The sequence below is a fragment of the Artemia sp. Qi Xiang Cuo genome, chromosome 14 (genome assembly GCF_049724085.1).
Source record: "Artemia sp. Qi Xiang Cuo chromosome 14, ASM4972408v1, whole genome shotgun sequence".
NCBI classification, from domain to species: Eukaryota; Metazoa; Arthropoda; class Branchiopoda; order Anostraca; family Artemiidae; genus Artemia; species Artemia sp. Qi Xiang Cuo.
In genome coordinates, this window is record NC_142807.1 from 11,004,858 (window position 1) to 11,022,722 (window position 17,865).

Below are 17,865 nucleotides of genomic sequence, written 5' to 3' on the forward strand. Positions count from 1 at the left end.
GAGGGGCGGGGGGGGGGGCTCGAACCCCCCTGGATACGGCCTTGGTATACGTACCTGCTTTGTCTCCAGCTATTTTTGAAACGAAACTTATTTATATTTAAAACAAATGTACAACAATAGGTAGTTATTAGCATTATAGCATTTAGCATTATACCCCCCCCCCCCCCGTCGAAAAAAATGCTAAGTATGTTCCTGTCCGATAATGATGATGAACATAAATTCAACCTAAAATTATTTCGAAGTTAATCAAGTTAGTAGCCCGGTAGGTAGCGAGTTATAGTTTTCATGTAGGAGGTTGGGGTTCGTTATTTCGGACAAGATAAGTTTTGAAAAGATAAAGAAGTAGCGACAGGATATGGATTTTGTAGAATATTTGCAATATTTTTGTTGTAGGGGGGGGGCTCATCAATCCAACCCAGTGATAGGGATTTCCCCCTGAAGTTTGTATTTAATGATCGATGATAAGTATGGAAATATCATCATAAAGTTTTTTTTCGCCCTCAAGGACAAAACTGTGGTACATAAAAGAGGAAGAGCAGAAGTGGCAAAAATCTTGAAGAGCTATAATAATAATTATAATTAGTATTTTTCTTCAACCGGCCGAGTAGCCTATGTTATAGAGTTATATGATGTTATAGAGCTGTTATAGTAGAGTGCTAGGGATTGACCCCATGAATTTTGTGTCAATGGGTGTTGATACACACCATGAAGTTTTTGTTCTGTTTTTCTCTCTCTTAAAGACAAACTGTGGCCAGACACGTGCGCTGGAGATTTTTTTACGGGGGTGTGGGGGGGGAGGCAATAATAAAAAAACAGTGGATAATCTGAATAAGAATTGCCCAGAAATTTGGAAAAATTAGGATTTTGGGGAGAGGGTACGCACCTCCCTTATGTACGTCTCTGTCTGTGGTACATAACATAGCTTAACCGAAAAAAAAATCACTGAAAATGTGCGACAGAATATGTATTTTGTAGAATATTTTCGAGATTTTTGTTGGAGGGAATCATCAGTCAAAGCAACGTGTTGGGGATTAGCCTCCTGAAGTATGTCGATGCGTCCAGAAATATTACCTGGAATTTTCTCCCCCTTAAAGACAAGTTTTGTATAATAAAAGAACATCAGCGAAAACAAGCTTTTAACATGCTACATTTTCTAGCAACTGTTAGAGCATGATACAATCTATGTAATTGATAAATTGATCTATTTCCTTAAATAGCCCAACATTTTTTGTTGATTTTAGGAGTGTAACACTACCCTGTCAGAATGTTTGAAAGATGGTCATTAAAATCCTGATTTGTCAAATTGACGAAAATAAATCAGATGTTAAGATGTTTTTAACACCTTAATCTTGATTACATATCCAAAGAATTTATGACCTGCATGCAAATAGAAGAAGTAGCCTGCCCACTCGCTCTGCAGAGACTGAAGAAACACTAGATGCTTCAGTCTCAATCCAGATAGGAACAAGCACTCATCATGTTTACTATATTGTTGACGCTTGTGACTTCCACAAGCGCTGATTATTACCAAAACGATTTTTCTGATGGATACTTTTCTGACTGGGGTGTTATCGGTGGAAGAACTGCACAACCAACTTGCGTTGACATACCCAAAAATATGTCATTGTGTCATAATATAGGATATACTAAAATGAGGTTACCCAATCTGCTTGATCATGATAGTATGTCAGAGGTGATGCAACAGGCTGTCTCCTGGGTGCCATTACTGAATGTTAGGTGCCACCCGGACACTCAGTTGTTTTTATGCTCGCTGTTTAGTCCAGTTTGTTTAGATCGACCTATTTATCCTTGCCGAGGATTATGTGAGAGAGTTAAAGCTGGATGTGAAGTAAGAATGAAAAACTATGGATATCCATGGCCCGATATGTTGAAGTGTGATAAATTTCCGGAAGATAATGATATGTGCATTACGCCACTTTCTGGAAATTCGGAAGGTGAGTTATTTTATACAAGGTCAACCGCATGCATTTTTCAACATAGGCAAGCCTTCTAAGTTTTCTGGGGATTAAGATTTTAATAATGAGTGTTTTATGAACCGCCTTTCTTTTTCGAAAGTTAAAAATGTTGCTCTAGAGGAGGGGTTATATATATATATATATATATATATATATATATATATATATATATATATATATATATATATATATATATATATATATATATATATATATATATATATATATATATATATATATATATATATATATATATATATATATATATATATATTATATAGCCTATGTTACCGAGCATGTCTGAAATTGGTGAATGTCGACATTCACCGATGAATGTCCAAAATATATTCTTTTTTTTTCTCCTTGGATTTAGTCAGCGTTGATAGTCAACTTTTTCAGTTTAATACAAGGTTTAGTTAGGTTTGGTTAAGTTGGGTTAGCTTAGGTTTTTAACCCATTTCTGATATTTATTACCAAATTTAGCCGAATCTAGTCTAAACTGACATATTCTAACCTAATTTTAACTTTTACCATCATAGCTTGCATAAGACTGAAAAAGCTGACTCGCAAAGTATTGAATCGAAGCAGAGGAAAAGGAATTTCGCGCGTTCACCGGTGAATATCGACGTTAGCCAGATTTCGGAAATTCACGGTAACATATCGACCTGTCTGACCTGTCGCACATAGTATGATCATAAAAGCAATCGACAGCTACCGTCTTATCCAGACCAACAAATACGAAAACAGTAGCAGTAGTAGAATCAGCTACTTCAGAATTCACGATATATAATATATTAATATATATATATATATATATATATATATATATATATATATATATATATATATATATATATATATATATATATATATATATATATATATAATATATTATATATATATATATATATATATATATATATATATATATATATATATATATATATATATATATATTCCTGTGAAAGACAGAAATCTAGTGAATGTCGATATTCACCGGTGAAAGTCCGAAATAAGGATACTTAACAAATATTTGGAACACTACACAAGCAAGTGACTATGTGTTTGTTGACCAGTCAGATTTGTCAGTCTTATGCAAGGTTTGATGGTGACAGGTTAGGTTATAAATCTCAGAAATGGGTTAGAAATTAGGTTAGAAACTCAAAAATATAAATCTCAGAAATGCCCAACATTCACCATTAGTGCATAGTGAATTTCAACAAACACATAGTCGCTTGGTGTATCTCCGAAATATTTGTTAAATATCCTTGTTTCGGGCTTTCACCGGTGAATGTCGACATTCATCCGATTTCGGTCTTTCATCGTAACATCATATATAAGTACATATACTTTTCAGCTGAATCAGGCCTTAGATATGTAAAATTGCTATAGGCCTACACAAGTGCCAAATCGGCCGTGCCTAAATGTCTTACACTTTAAAATTTGATCAATTTTAGGCACCCGAAACGATTTTAGAGAAATTTTACAGCAAGAAATCAGGCTCTTACGTAGGGGTGAGGGGTGATTTATTAATTTGCCTTTTATATTCGTGTCCCTCCCTGTCAAATCGTTCCGGCCAATGTTTTTGCCCCCTCCCCTCCCCGTAATGCTAAGATTTTTTTATGTTTCTGCATCGGTTCGTCTTTTTCAAAAATTTTCTAGATCTTATCCCTACCATTCAAAAAAGGATACCCCCCCCCCAACAAAAGAAAAGAAAATCATACTTGGTGTCTGGTACCAATCTTCCATAAATCCTTGAAATATCTAATTATAATTGTACAATACACACTCATGTACGTATCGTGTCTTGATTTTGGATAGCCAATTTACATTGAGATATTCCCGTCAAGTGGTTCTTGGGTTATAGTTGTGTGCTATACTTATTCAAAATCAATAGAATAATTTTCAGAAGACAGCGGTGACAGAATATTTGATAAATTTCAATATTATCTGACAATTGAGGTAGCTAAGAAAGAGACATTCTGTTAGAATCAGAATTTTATCCTGAATCAAAATATAACATTCATTTGCACCTCAAATTTATTTCACCCCCACTGTTTCCCTTTTGGTCAAATATGTACTCTGAACTGTATAAATGCACCGAGTCTCCCGCAAGTCATTCCTTTCTTCAAATTGATTTAACGGTTTATCAAAATAATAAAATATTCCTGGTATATATACAACAAATAAAGGTGAAAGCAAAGTAAATTTGCGATTAAAATGTTTTTCTATTTTGATTCAGGATGGATTTTAAGGTTCTAAATGTTTGTCTATTTCTTAGCTAACTCAATTACTCAGTTCATCCAAGGGGGCGATGAATTCCTGCTATTTGATGTACATATCAGGACGCCAAAGGCACAGCACACCTCCGCCACGCTTGGCACAGTCCCCAAAACGCTTGACACACACCACTTGGCTTACATAATTTCTGAGAGAGAGCAACCCCTCGAGTTAATCTACAAATTTACCGATTATTCAAATAGTTCAGTTTGAGAAATATTTCGCAGTATCTAAATACTTACCTGACAAAAACTTTACTTAATATAAACTGCAATTTCTCTTCAGTTAATCTTCAAGTTTGTAGCAATGTGGCAAAGCCGTATCCAGGGGGGGGGCTATCCGGTTTGAACCCCCCCCCCCCCCCGAAATGTTTGTCTGACTTGTAAAAGCGTAACAAAAATGGACATAAACAAATTTTGTATGTGTTTTTTGAGGTTTTTAATGTACCCCCCCCCCTAAAAAAAAATAGTAACCCCCCCCCTCCCTAACAAAAATCCTGGATGCGCTTCTGCAATATGGCTCATTAAAGAAAAAAAAATATCATGTTTTGAATTGAATTTTAGTGGGACGTTGCGAAGTATCATTTAACTTTATGTTAAAAGTCATATATATTTTGTGTCTATGTCAGCTTTTCCATTTATGGAGATTTAATTATTCAGACATCCTGGTTAAGGTAGAACATGAAATTTAAGCAAATACTATTCTCATACACATACAGATAAGATCTAAAGTGACGCATGGACATGTAATTACTGCCTTTTAAGCACTAGCAAGTACAGTGCTGGGAGACATATGCTGGGTTTAATTCTTGGTTTAACTTTAAGTTTTATTTTTAAATGTCGCTTGTTATAGCCCAGATCCATTGTTTGTTACAAACTGACAATTAGAGTTAAGTAGATAAATATCATGAATTAAATATATAAAAGAAGATACGTAAGCAGAAGTTTTTTTTTTTTGGGGGGGGGGGGTAGAGGCGGTTTAGAGGGAGAGACAGAGGGGACACTTGCCCCGGGCACAGAAATTTTAGGGGCACAAAATTTCAAATAAATAATCTAACGGTTATAATCATTTTGTATTTTTGTTATTTATTTTTAATAAAATAAAGCAGAGAGCGCTGTTAATTAATGAAAATAGTTATGAATAAATAAAATGAAAATAATAAAATTAATAATAATTTTAACTGAAAAATGGTCAAAACATAAATTATTAATTTGCTGATAAATTGAAAATAATTTTTTAATAAACGAAAATGTTGTCAAAATTTGGCCTAAAAATGTTGTGGGAGACAGGGGGGGGGGGGTAGTCAAGATTTTTCTCCGGACGCAAAAGAGGCAAAATTACCACTGAGAGAGGGGAGAGCAACAATAAAAAACAAATTTTATTCGGTAATTTGGATAAAAAGTGTCCAGAAGTTCGGGAAAGTACGGGAAGCTTGTAAACAGGAGGAGACGCATTTTGAGGGGGGCACCAAATAAAAAAAAACGGCGACTTATGGCTAAATTAATGAAAACAGTATTGAGATCACTGGCGGATCCAGGGGGGCCGGGGGGACTCCGCCCTTCCCCCAATATTTTTCTGGCCCCCTCTTATCCTGCTTCTTTTTTCTTTTTTACTCTGTTTTTAGAATAAATTTGTCAATTTGTTCAATTATTTGCGCCTTTGTCACATTGGCCACCCTCCCCCCAATATTTTGCTAATTGGTGCCCTTGTCACATTGGGCTTTCCCCAAGATTTTGCTCTAGATCCGCCCCTGCTTGAGATTCAGACGGACTTTTAGGGCATCTCCTTATGTTTGTACCGGGTGTAGGATTTTTTTTTAGGGGGAAGGGGAGGGTCCCAAGACCTCAAGCTATGAAAAATTACAAGGATATGCACTTTTTGATAATGTAGGTGTTCTGGATAAACATTTATCTGGGTAGGGTCTCACCTTGAGAAACCCATTATCTGGACCCAACCCCATGGAGTCCTAGTTACGCTTTAGTAAAAAGGAATTTACCCTATTTTATGCTTATTCTTATTTATACAAAGGTGGTGCTTATCACAAAGTGGGCAAGCGGGTGTAGGAATTTTTTTGTAGAACATTTGAGAGTGGTGCAAGTCGATTCGAGTTGGAGGGGGCAGGGATGACATATGTCTCCTTAGATTTGAAAAATATATTTTTCGAGGGAGTTTTTATTGAAAAATTCGTTTCTTTGGTAGTTTCATTGAAAAAAAAAAAATAATAACGATTTCTCCCTTCCTGTATTTTGAAAAATATATTTTGACCTCTTCCCTAAATTACTTTATGAATTTGTTTTTGGACCCCCCCCCCGAAAAAAATCCTGGATACGGCCTTGAATATAAGTAATACTTTTCAAGGTAAAATTAGAGATTTATTTTGTCTACGTTATTAATATTGCAGTTTAAAAGTTGTATTAATTGCTTTTTTTTGGTATTAGTGCTGCATTCTCACCCTCAAGAAGGGAACACTGTAAAATTTGGAAAAGTACTTTAAAACCTCTCTAAAATAAATTATTTTTTTCTGTCACCAATTTACTTTACCCCCCCCCCCCCTCCCAAGGACAAATATACACCAGAATCGTATATATGCCATGAATTTCCTATACGTGACTCTTTTCTTGTAATTGATTTAATGGCAAACAAGGAATAGAACAGCCAATTCAGTGTATGGAAATCAGGGGCGGATCCAGGATTTGACGCAAACTTACGTTAATTAGGTAAATTACACTACTTTAGACTACGCTCGGGGGGCGCACCCTCCTGGATCCGCCACTGATGGAAATTTCGTTGCGTATATACAATTCGGGGTATATATTTGACCGTTGGGGGAGTGGGGGGGGGTGTGTGAAGTTAATTGTTACGCCTTAAGGAATGATATTAGTATGTATTTTGGTACTTATCTGTTATAACCACCAAACTCAAGTTCTTGATCTGACAAAAACGGTTTTTTTTCTGTGGGTTCTTTCAGCGTTGCATGAGAGAGTGTATATACACTATAATATAGATATATTTTAATTAAATATTTTAATTGGTATTTTGGCTAGGTTAGGTTAGAAACCATTTAATATAATGCGTTATGGGTGGCCTGATTTCCATAATTCTGTGTTGTAGTTTCCATAATTTTGCTACTAAAATATTTTGTTTTCATTATACGTAGGTATATTTCATTAGGATTAACTTCACTTCTTGAGTGTGGTGGCTATAACAGATAAGTAAAAGTATTTTTGAATGTTTTAAGCATTTTCGAAATTTTATAGTGTTTCCTTCCGGATAGTGGGAATGCATCGCTAATACCGCTTTTTTTAACCTCTTGCGCAAATTTCTGATTATGCAACCTCTTTAATGTTATTCAAATTTTGGCAGACAGGGATATTCCAATTGGCATAGCTGGTGGTTCCAGAGGTTCCTAAGCCTTTCTGGAATAGAGTCAGTCATTTCAAACATTTTTGATTGGAGGAAAAAATGCAAAATATTTGAGATAAAGGAGATTCTATCATCTTTTAAGATTTCTTGATAGCTATGCCAATGGAATATCCCTCTTTGTACATTTACGTTTTTTAAGTGACAGCTTGCGCATGTTTGTTTATTGGTTCACACAGATGCTTCACCGTTTTGCTGCATGTGCGCAGGGTTGCCACCCATACTGCTTATGTAATAATCTTAGGGATTTAATTTTCTCTCTAGTGATTTTTTTCTACACAAGTTCTAGTGGTTTGCCGGCACATTTTTTTCTGTTTAAGTATATTTTTTCTCGAATTTACAATCATTTCAAAGCATATTTTAGGTTCTACACACAATTCGTTTCAATTGAAATAGTTTTTTTCTACGTTAACAATCCTTTAAACGACTAATAATTACTTTGATATGATAGCCTTGATGAAAAATGCTAGATTTAACACCACCCAAATATAATTGTGCTTACTAAGGCTTTTCTCCGGTTTAGGGACTTACGACGATTTGTCTAGTGATTCTTTTTTCTGGATCATTGAAAACAATGCATATATTGGGTCTGACCTGTCGCACATAATATGATCATAAAAGCATATATATATATATATATATATATATATATATATATATATATATATATATATATATATATATATATATATATATATATATATATATATATATATATATATATATATATGCATACACTGCTAACAACTCGCTGCATCACCAAGCCACCTGAGGCCAACACAGCTACGCACGCTTCTCGTCCATCCCAATCTTTTCAAGACCTTCCCCTTTAAACCCTTCCAAGAAGTTCTAGTTACCCTTAAATCCATCTTTTTGACCTCCTCCCACCCCATTCGGGAACGACCCTCAATGATTAGCTGAAAAGGACGACCTTTGGCAATCTGTCATCCGCAGAACGTGTCTTAGACATCTCAACATTTCTCTCATTATAGCCATATAAAGCGGGATAGAACCATATTTTCGTACAGTTTGGTGTTTGAAATACAGTTAGTTAGACGGGTATCCAAAAGAATCTGTAAAAAATCCAATGCATCCTCCTCCGTATTCCGGAGCGCCTACGGTTCAGAACCATATTTAGCCCCAGCAATTTTCCTCCTTGTCGCAAAATCGTCCGTATCGCATGAAAAAGCGTATGTGTATCCCCAGGAAAGTTGAGCGAAAATTGGAAGTTTGAAAAACAGGAAAATTGAAAATATGACAGAAAATTGACCGCTGTTACATGAAATCGCATATGTGGTCAAAGGGTATGGCCAAGGCCGTAACCAGGATTTTTTTTCGGAGGGGGCTTTACTAAAAAACTCAAGGAGGGGGGGTGCACAAAAAAACCTCAAAAAACGCATGCAAAATTTGTTTATATCCATTTTTGTTACGTTTTTACGAGTCAGACAAACATTTCAGGGGAGGGGGTTCAACCCCCGCCCCTATGGTTACGGCCCTGGGTATGGCATCTGTCTGAACCCGTTCCCAAACAGAGATGGAAATATTATTAAGAACTAAAAAAAATAATTCATGCCGTTTATGAAAATAGTTTGTACCGTCTTTCAGACTAGGACTGGTAATCCGAAGGAAAATGAGGAAGGATCCATGGTTTACTAGAGGAAATGGATGAGCTGCATATTGCAAAATATCAAGAAGAAACATCTAAAGCCATTCACTCGAGAGCCATTTGATTTGTTGCAATCCCAAAGATCTTAAAGATATCTTCAGTTTTTCTCCAAGCATGAAAGAAGACATTTATAGCAGTCATTTGAAAAATTTAAAATTAGAATGACTATTATTTGGCAAAAATATAATATTCATTAAACTAATGTTTTTTTTTTCTAACGGTTGACGTAGTTTGCACGAGTCTAGATTCTAGGAAATGGACATTTTATCCAATTTAAAGGATAGTGGTTTAATTTTGAAATTGTGGATATGGACCAGATAGGGTAAAATAGCTTTAAAAGAGAGTATTTTCAGCCACCAAGGTCATATCCGGAAGGGGTGTTACCGAGGATGAGCTCTCCCTGGAATTTTTTGTCGTACTCGTAAAAAAGTAACATAAAATGCGTATAAAATTTTTTATTTGTTTTGTAATTTTTTTGGTGCCCCCCCCCCTCGCAAAGAAAAAAAGTATGCCACTTTGCAAGTCGGGCATTATAACATTCACCATGTCCTCATGATCGTAAATTCAAGAGACACGATGCAATTATCAAAATCCTGGTAGAAATAGCTCCAGGTGCAGAACTAGGTTTGATTGTAGATTCAAGTGGCTAAAAATACTGTACCACTTTCTATGTTACCCGTCATAAATTCGTGACCTTACATTAAGTTAAATACCGCTAAAACCTTTTGTGGCATCCAGGGGTTGCGGTGGCATGGATTCGTATCGTTTGCCCAGCTCACAGGTTTGAATCCTGTTTATTTTGTATTTTCTTCGTAACAAAAAACGACAGGCTTGGTATTTGCAAGCATGGTAATTATGGCAATAAGATAATTACGGATTAAGATAGCCTTTTCGCCCCCTCAGATTATAGCCAATATGGTAATTATGTTTAAAAATATGAATTAATATGGTTAAATTATGTTAATTTAGCAGTTACGAATTAGGAATAGCCTTCTAACATCCTCAAAAATGTTATTCTTTAACATTAGGCTTCCCATTATCAAAACCTCTGTAAAGTTTTTTTTTTTTTTGGGGGGGGGGGGAGGGGGAAGATTGCATGACCTTCTTAAGGTGTACATTCACAAGGATGCTCCCCAAAAACCAAAGACGACAATTTTCTTACAATCAAAAATTAAATAATTTTTTTGCCATCAATCTGACCAAGTCCATTTTTAAATATTCTTTAGGCTCAAGAATATAATCAAACGCCAGAAACCGCTGGACATTTTTTCAGCCAAATTAGTGCGCTTCAGTCAAAACCACCGATGGATCTTTCTGCTGAAAGTTTTTGAATTTTTGAATTTGAATTTTTTTCTGCTGAAACTTTTTTTTTTACTTCCTCAGGTTTTCTTCTGACCGGCTCATTTGTGACACGACTCCCCTCGTAATGTGACAATATCGTATAGGTCAACCATTTGGTACCAAACAGACAGTCGATATAACGACATACACATATGTACATATATGTACACATAAATAATTCATGCCGTTTATGAAAATAGTTTGTACCATCATTCAGACTAGGACTGGTAATCCGAAGGAAAATGAGGAAGGATCCATGGTTTACTAGAGGAAATGGATGAGCTGCATATTGCAAAATATCAAGAAGAAACATCTAAAGCCATTCACTCGAGAGCCATTTGATTTGTTGCAATCCCAAAGATCTTAAAGATATCTTCAGTTTTTCTCCAAGCATGAAAGAAGACATTTATAGAAGTCATTTGAAAAATTTAAAATTAGAATGACTATTATTTGGCAAAAATATAATATTCATTAAACTAATGTTTTTTTTTCTAACGGTTAACGTAGTTTGCACGAGAGTCTAGATTCTAGGAAATGGACATTTTATCCAAATGGTTAACCTATACGACATACACATATGTGCATATATGTACATACACATATGTGCACCTGATCAATATGTGTGCACATGCACATATGTGATCATATATGCAGTCTGATCAATATGGAGGAGGAGTCAGAAGAATTTTACTAAATGGCTGTTATAAAACCGAAAAAAAGTGTCTTTCTAGGTCATATTTTCTCTACTATCCATGAGGTCTCTCACCATTCTGAGGGGATGGACCCCCCCCCATTATGCAGGTATGAAGACAAGTGACACTGAGCAGTGTCAAATTTTCCACGCTCTTTTTTAAACGTTGGTTCCATAGACGCCACCCAGAAAACAATGCCTCCAGAAAACAATAAAATGTAATTCCTAAATGTCGAAAAAAACAAAGTTCCTGGTAGTACTTGCCCCCCCCCCCTGGAGAATTTAATTGCGGTGCTCATGGTTGCTTTTGCTCCAGTCTGTCCAGAATCTTTTAAGGCTCCTCATCAACATATGTTCTTTTCTGATTGGCTATAATTAACGCATGCTAAATCACGATATGAGTAAAATTTCATTATGAATGGGCCTTTAGCAAAGAAATTTATTATGACTGAATATAATAATTTTATTTTTAATCTATCATTGGCTTATATAAGGCACTCAGATTGACAAAGGGGGAATAAAGCTTACATCTTCGGCCGTGTATTCGAATAAGAATGGCATGAATATATAATACAGCTAGCACGACCTGTGTACCAAGAGAAATGGGGAACAGTGAGACCCGGTAAATTTATAGAATCTAAATTTAAAACTACGGAAGTGATCCTTGATTATATTTTCCGTGGATCGTGGATTTCTCGGGACGGTAATAAAGAAGTAGGAGTGAAAATCAAGGCCGTACCCAGGGTTTTTGTTCGGTGGGGGTATAACAAGAAAAAAACACTTTAAAATCATATCAAAAATTTGTTTGTATGCATTTTTGTAACGTTTTTACGGCCTTAGTGAAAATATTTCTGCTGGTCTAATATATACTGGTCTCTAGAAACAGGCTGTTTAAACCTGTTCATAAACCTTCATATGATTCATAACTTACAGTCCATACACTTGATGTCCAAACTTGTTTTTTTCTACTGGCACACGGAGATATCCGAGGGGTCGCTCTCTCTCTCTCTCTCTCTCTCAGAAATCATGTACACCACGCGACCTAGCGTGGCGGAGCTACCTAGCGTGTTGGGTAGTGTGCCAAGCGTCGTGGAACTTTGAAAACTGTTGCGGAACTGCGCAACATACGTGGCATTCCGAGATGTACCCCAAGTCTTCGGAAATCACCGGCCCCCAGTGAATATCAAAGCTTAAATTGAACCACTCATTATTTGTATATAGTTTTTTTTTATTTGGGGACGTAGAGGGCGAAAGCCGAGGGTAGTGTCTCTACAACACCAACAATTTGAGTCACTGTATCATCTGAAAATAAGACACTGAATAAGAAATGGAATCAACAACTATTCGCGATCATTTAACCCCTTTAAATTATTTTTTTTTGTCAGAAATAGCTTCCATCAAAATCAAATCACTAACTATTCTAATTCGATGCGTGTTATTTATTTTTGAGACTGAATAAATTTTCGTCCATGACAGAAATAGCCAAGTATAGGCCTATGTGAAACCTTATGTCAGTTACCCAAGATCGGAAGGGGCTACTGTTCGTCTCAACCAGGGCCGTATCCAGGATTTTTGTTCAGGGGGAGGGGGGTCAACAAAAATTAAAAACGCATCAAAATTTGTTTTTGTGCATTTGGTAATGTTTTTAATAGTCAGACCAACATTTTATTTTTTTGTAGGGGAGGGGGTTAAACCCCCTACCTCCCCAGATACGACCTTGCTCTCAACCAAGGCCGTACTCAGGATTTTTTTTCGGAGGGGATTTTACTCAAAAAAAATTTCGGGGGGGGGGCCGGTTTACAAAAAAAAAAGAACGCATACAAAATTTGTTTATATCCATTTTTGTTACGTTTTTACGAGTCAGACAAATTTTTTTTTTTGTTGGGGGCTCAAACCAGGTACCTCCCCCCTGGATACGGCCCTGTTCTCAACACTCGCATAACACTAAAGCGCAAGCGTTTTCTAGTAAAATCTGACAATCCTATTCACAGTTAGTCTATTTACATAAAAAAAACGGTAGTGGTGCATTATGCGGGCCCACCGCTACATACTGTATCAAGGAAACTAGTTACGAAACCCGTCGAACGGGCTATTTGTAAGAAACTGTTATAGATAAATGATTGCAAATCCGTGGTTTTTTAAATGAGTTACAATATTTAAACGATTATTTTTTGGAGTTTAGGGGGGGGGGGAGGTACCTAGGTTAGGTTACGTATTTAATATATATGCTTGACCCCCCCCCCCCCCTAATGTGCAAATATATAGCCCAAAAATTTTTCTAAACTATTACATATTGAGCCTATTTTGTTTCATTAGCATTAACCAAACTTGACTTCTTCGTGGGCCCGCATAGTGCACCAGTACCAAAAAAATACATAAGGAAGATTCATTTCCCCTGAGACCCAAGATGATTTCCGATTTAAGGTATTTACCCAGGATTTTTTGGCGGGGGGATAATAATAAAGAAAATCGGGGCCCTAATAATAAAATCAAATATTTGTTAATTTAAACAAGAAGTGCATAGAAATTCAAAAATCAGACACGCTGGATTTAATAATTTAGTTTTTTTTACCAAGATCACACAGCTTTCTCGTTAACATTTTCCCTAAAATTATGCAAATTTCCTTATGCCAATAAATTTTGATGGATAATTTTAAACTAAATGATTTTTTTTTATTCTTAAAATCAGCACAAAATGCAAATTTTTTCGATGTCGCTCTTTAATTACCCGCCATATCAGAAAACATCATATTCATCATAGATATACTTGAGAATTATTGTATTTGCCTTAATTTCAAAACGTGCAATATATTTTACTTTTCCTGGTTGGTTACCATGCTCTCTACAAGGACCTCGAAGCCATATTTACTAAACAGGTGTTTCAATTAAATCAACTATGTCAGATAGACTGCTAGGATCATGAATAACAATTTGACAACTATTTCTTTGACCCATTCATAATTAATCTTCTACCTATATTGTGGATGGTAGTCATATAGTTTAGATTTTCTGTCAGTTTGGGCCTCCCATGTGTCAACTTCAAGCTGAGATAACCAATACCATCAATCAGACATAAACTGATAAATGGTATATCTCTTGGCACGCGTCATGGTTGAAATTTTTAGCCACGGGGTTGTTCAGAAGTTTTTTGGCTATTGTCATTCAAAAGGCGTTATGTTACTTTCCTGGAGTATAATCAAAAAAAGTTTAAGATGACTAAGCTATGATTTACGAATGGAGGATTATAGATTAAAAGTAAGTATGACGGCCCTAGACCCTCGAGGTTCAAACCAGCGGTGCTGATCTCTTTCGTGGCCCTTCAGCTGGGAAGTGCAATGGGGGGTTGGGGCCAGCTATCCTGTGCTTTCGAACACCCTTCCTGCAGGATGATAGTTTTCAAGTTTGCCAAAGATTGTGTCCTTTGGCTATCCCTCTGGGGCCAAATGGCAAGGTGCCCATGGTACTTACGAGTTATAACGACCACACTGTTGTTCTTGATCTGAGTCAAGGCCTTACCCTGGATTTTTTTTCGGAGGGGGTTTTACTCAAATATTTTTTCGGGGGGGGGGGGGTTAAACACAAAAAAAAATCAAAAAACGCATATAAAATTTGTGTATATCCATTTTTGTTACGTTTTTACGAGTCACAAAAAGATTTCGGGAGGGGTTCAAACCCCCCTCTGGGTACGGCCTTGATCTGAGTAAACCGGTTTCTCTGTCTGCATTCAGAGATAATTAGCTTAGTCTCAGGGAGATAAAGTACTATGCAGGTAAAATTTGATTAAATATTTAATATATAGAGTTGGTTAGGTCAAGTGGGTAATATAATGCGGTCTAGGCAGTCTGTTTGCACTAATTCTCTGTTGTAGTTTCCATAATTTTGTTACTAAAGTATTACATTTTCATCATATTTTGGTATATTTCATTAGAGTTCACCTATCTTCACTTCTTGGGCGTGGTCGTTATAGAACGTAAGTACCGTGCTTGTCCCCAAATGGTGTGGGAAGTGATTACAAAAAGACATTGTCTATTTTTCGTTATACGTATACCACTATTTTGAATTGTATTTGCCTTATATACGCACATATATATATATATATATATATATATATATATATATATATATATATATATATATATATATATATATATATATATATATATATATATATATATATATATATATATATATATATATATATATATATATATATATATATATATATATATATATATATATATATATTTATATTGAGATTAAGGGGATTATATAGGGGTAAAGTGAAACGCTTTGAGGAATGATATAAATAAGTATTTTAGGATTTATAGTATTGCTTATATCATTCCTAAAATAGGGGGGATTCTCTTTCGGGGGGGGACAACGATAAAAAACAAATATAATTTTGTAATTTGAATAAGAAATGTTCAGAAATTAAAGAAAGTTTAGGATTTCGGGCGGGGACCGGCACTAAGCCGGCCCCTTCGTACGTCCCTGCTTCTAGAGAATTTTGAGAACCAAATAAGATTCGGGAAAAGCAGACTGAACCAATCAATAGTGTGCTAAACTTAATAATGTAGACTACGATTATCCATAGCCTATATGAAAAAATGCCACATAACGCCTTTTGAATTACACCGCCGTATGTTTAAAGCATACCTGAAGTCAAATATAAATTGTTTGTGGTATTGTAAGATTTTTATAAAACTTATGAATAGAACGGAAAAGGCGGTGGATATCAGGTTGCCGGTAATTTTTTTTCAAGAGGTCAAAAAGTCAATCAATCTTTTATGTGAATAGGAAAGCCAGTCGCACTCGGAAAAAATTTAATATTACTAAAAAAATAAAAAAAATAATAATACGTCTCTGAAGTACTCAATTATCCGACTTCATAATAACTTGTTACTAAGAGCTATGTTTTTCTTTTGACTCTTTGCTTAGGCTTCCATCAAGGATTCTGTTGGCCTATTTTCTTACTAGAAAACCCAGTTTCAATCAGAAATAATTTAAACTTGTACACAAAAGAAATAATTTCATTTAGCAATGAGTAAGAATCCCAATTGAAAAAAATGTCACATAAAACCTTTTGAATTACTAGACCCTAAATTCCAGGATTTTATAGAAATTAAACGAAAATACTCTATAACTAAGAAATTTCTGTAAAATTTACCCCGAATCCACTTGCTCAAATAACATTTTGTTCAGCAGCTTTAGACTGAAACATTTTTATTTTGTGATTCCTTGAATTTTGTTTTCAATGAAAAAAACAGGATGTTAAATATGCTTGAATATTATGTATAGGCTACATTTCTTAATTTCTATTATACACTGAACAGGGGCGGACAACTAAAGCCAGCCCCACGCTATTACAGGTATAATGGGTTTCTTCCATAATTAAATAAATACACACTCTAGTGAGTTAACCAAAAATGATTATTATCCTAATTGTTGACTTCGAATGGTAAATGACTCTGAATTATCAGTAAACTTGATTAAAGCCTCGTTTAACAGGTAATGTAATTAAATGGCTAATTTGACCTTACAACTCCCAACACCTTATATGACACTAACTCAACCGAAGCCCTGTGAACCAATAACGCTGTCTCTAGTTAGAGTATATGAGGCCCAAAGCGGCTTTCACACTGCCTACCTAATTTTCTACACCAGTGTTTAAGTTACATTATGTATAACGTAAGATTATATTCATAACTTTAACCTATCGTATAACCTTTCACATCTAAACAAGTCAGTGCACAGTAAGCTAACGTATAAGTCTATAAAATCATCCTCATCTATAAAATCATCTAGTAACTGGTCATCCAGAGATTCTTTCTTGTTGCTAGTATCTTAAATTTTCCATAACCTAAAATAAACCTACATATCGTAAAGTTCTACGTGGAGTTCGAGTCTACTTGGCGGTAAACACAAAATTAGCTCCGTAAGTTTACGTAACGTAACGTAAAGCCCTAATTTATGCTAATGTGATAAGTCTTACAGCATAGTGTAAAAGCCCTATTAAATCAGCAAAATGGAAAATTTAGCCCTTTAGCCCAGGCGCTTCAGTTGGAGCGGGGACCTCAAATTTGGAAAATACTTCTGATCCTGAAAAAAAATCGAAAAAAATGCCCCTTCCCTAGATTCTGGAAAAGAAATTTTGTCCCCCCCTCCTCCATTTTCATGAATTGACATCCCTTCAGTTACCAAGGATATTTCCATATAATTAATAATTGTTGGCTAATGTTATTCGCACCGATTATTGTAAGGAAATGCCTAATCCCTCAGAAGGCTCTGCTTTTGCTGACATAGACCTTCAGAAATATTAATTTTCTACTTACAGCGCAGCAGGACATTGTCTTTAGTTTTTGCTGACATGTAATGTCAGGAATGTGCTGTCTGTATTTTTTGCTAATAAGAAGAGTAGCAGTACGTTTTGTATTCTGGGCCAGTGCATATACCGCTCAGAAGACAAATTATGTTGTCAATAAAACAAACAG

The 17,865-nt window shown here is 35.5% G+C and overlaps 1 protein-coding gene across 1 annotated transcript in view; it reads left to right on the top strand.

Annotated features, from left to right (window-relative positions):
- The first annotated feature begins 1,264 nt into the window (after positions 1–1,264).
- The window catches only part of LOC148944122 (secreted frizzled-related protein 5-like), a 33,342-nt gene continuing 16,741 nt past the window's right edge, over positions 1,265–17,865 (top strand). The window contains exon 1 of the mRNA XM_089100516.1: positions 1,265–1,955. Within this exon, the coding sequence (XP_088956642.1) occupies positions 1,478–1,955 (478 nt within the window). The 5' untranslated portion in view covers positions 1,265–1,477. The remainder of the gene's footprint in view (positions 1,956–17,865) is intronic.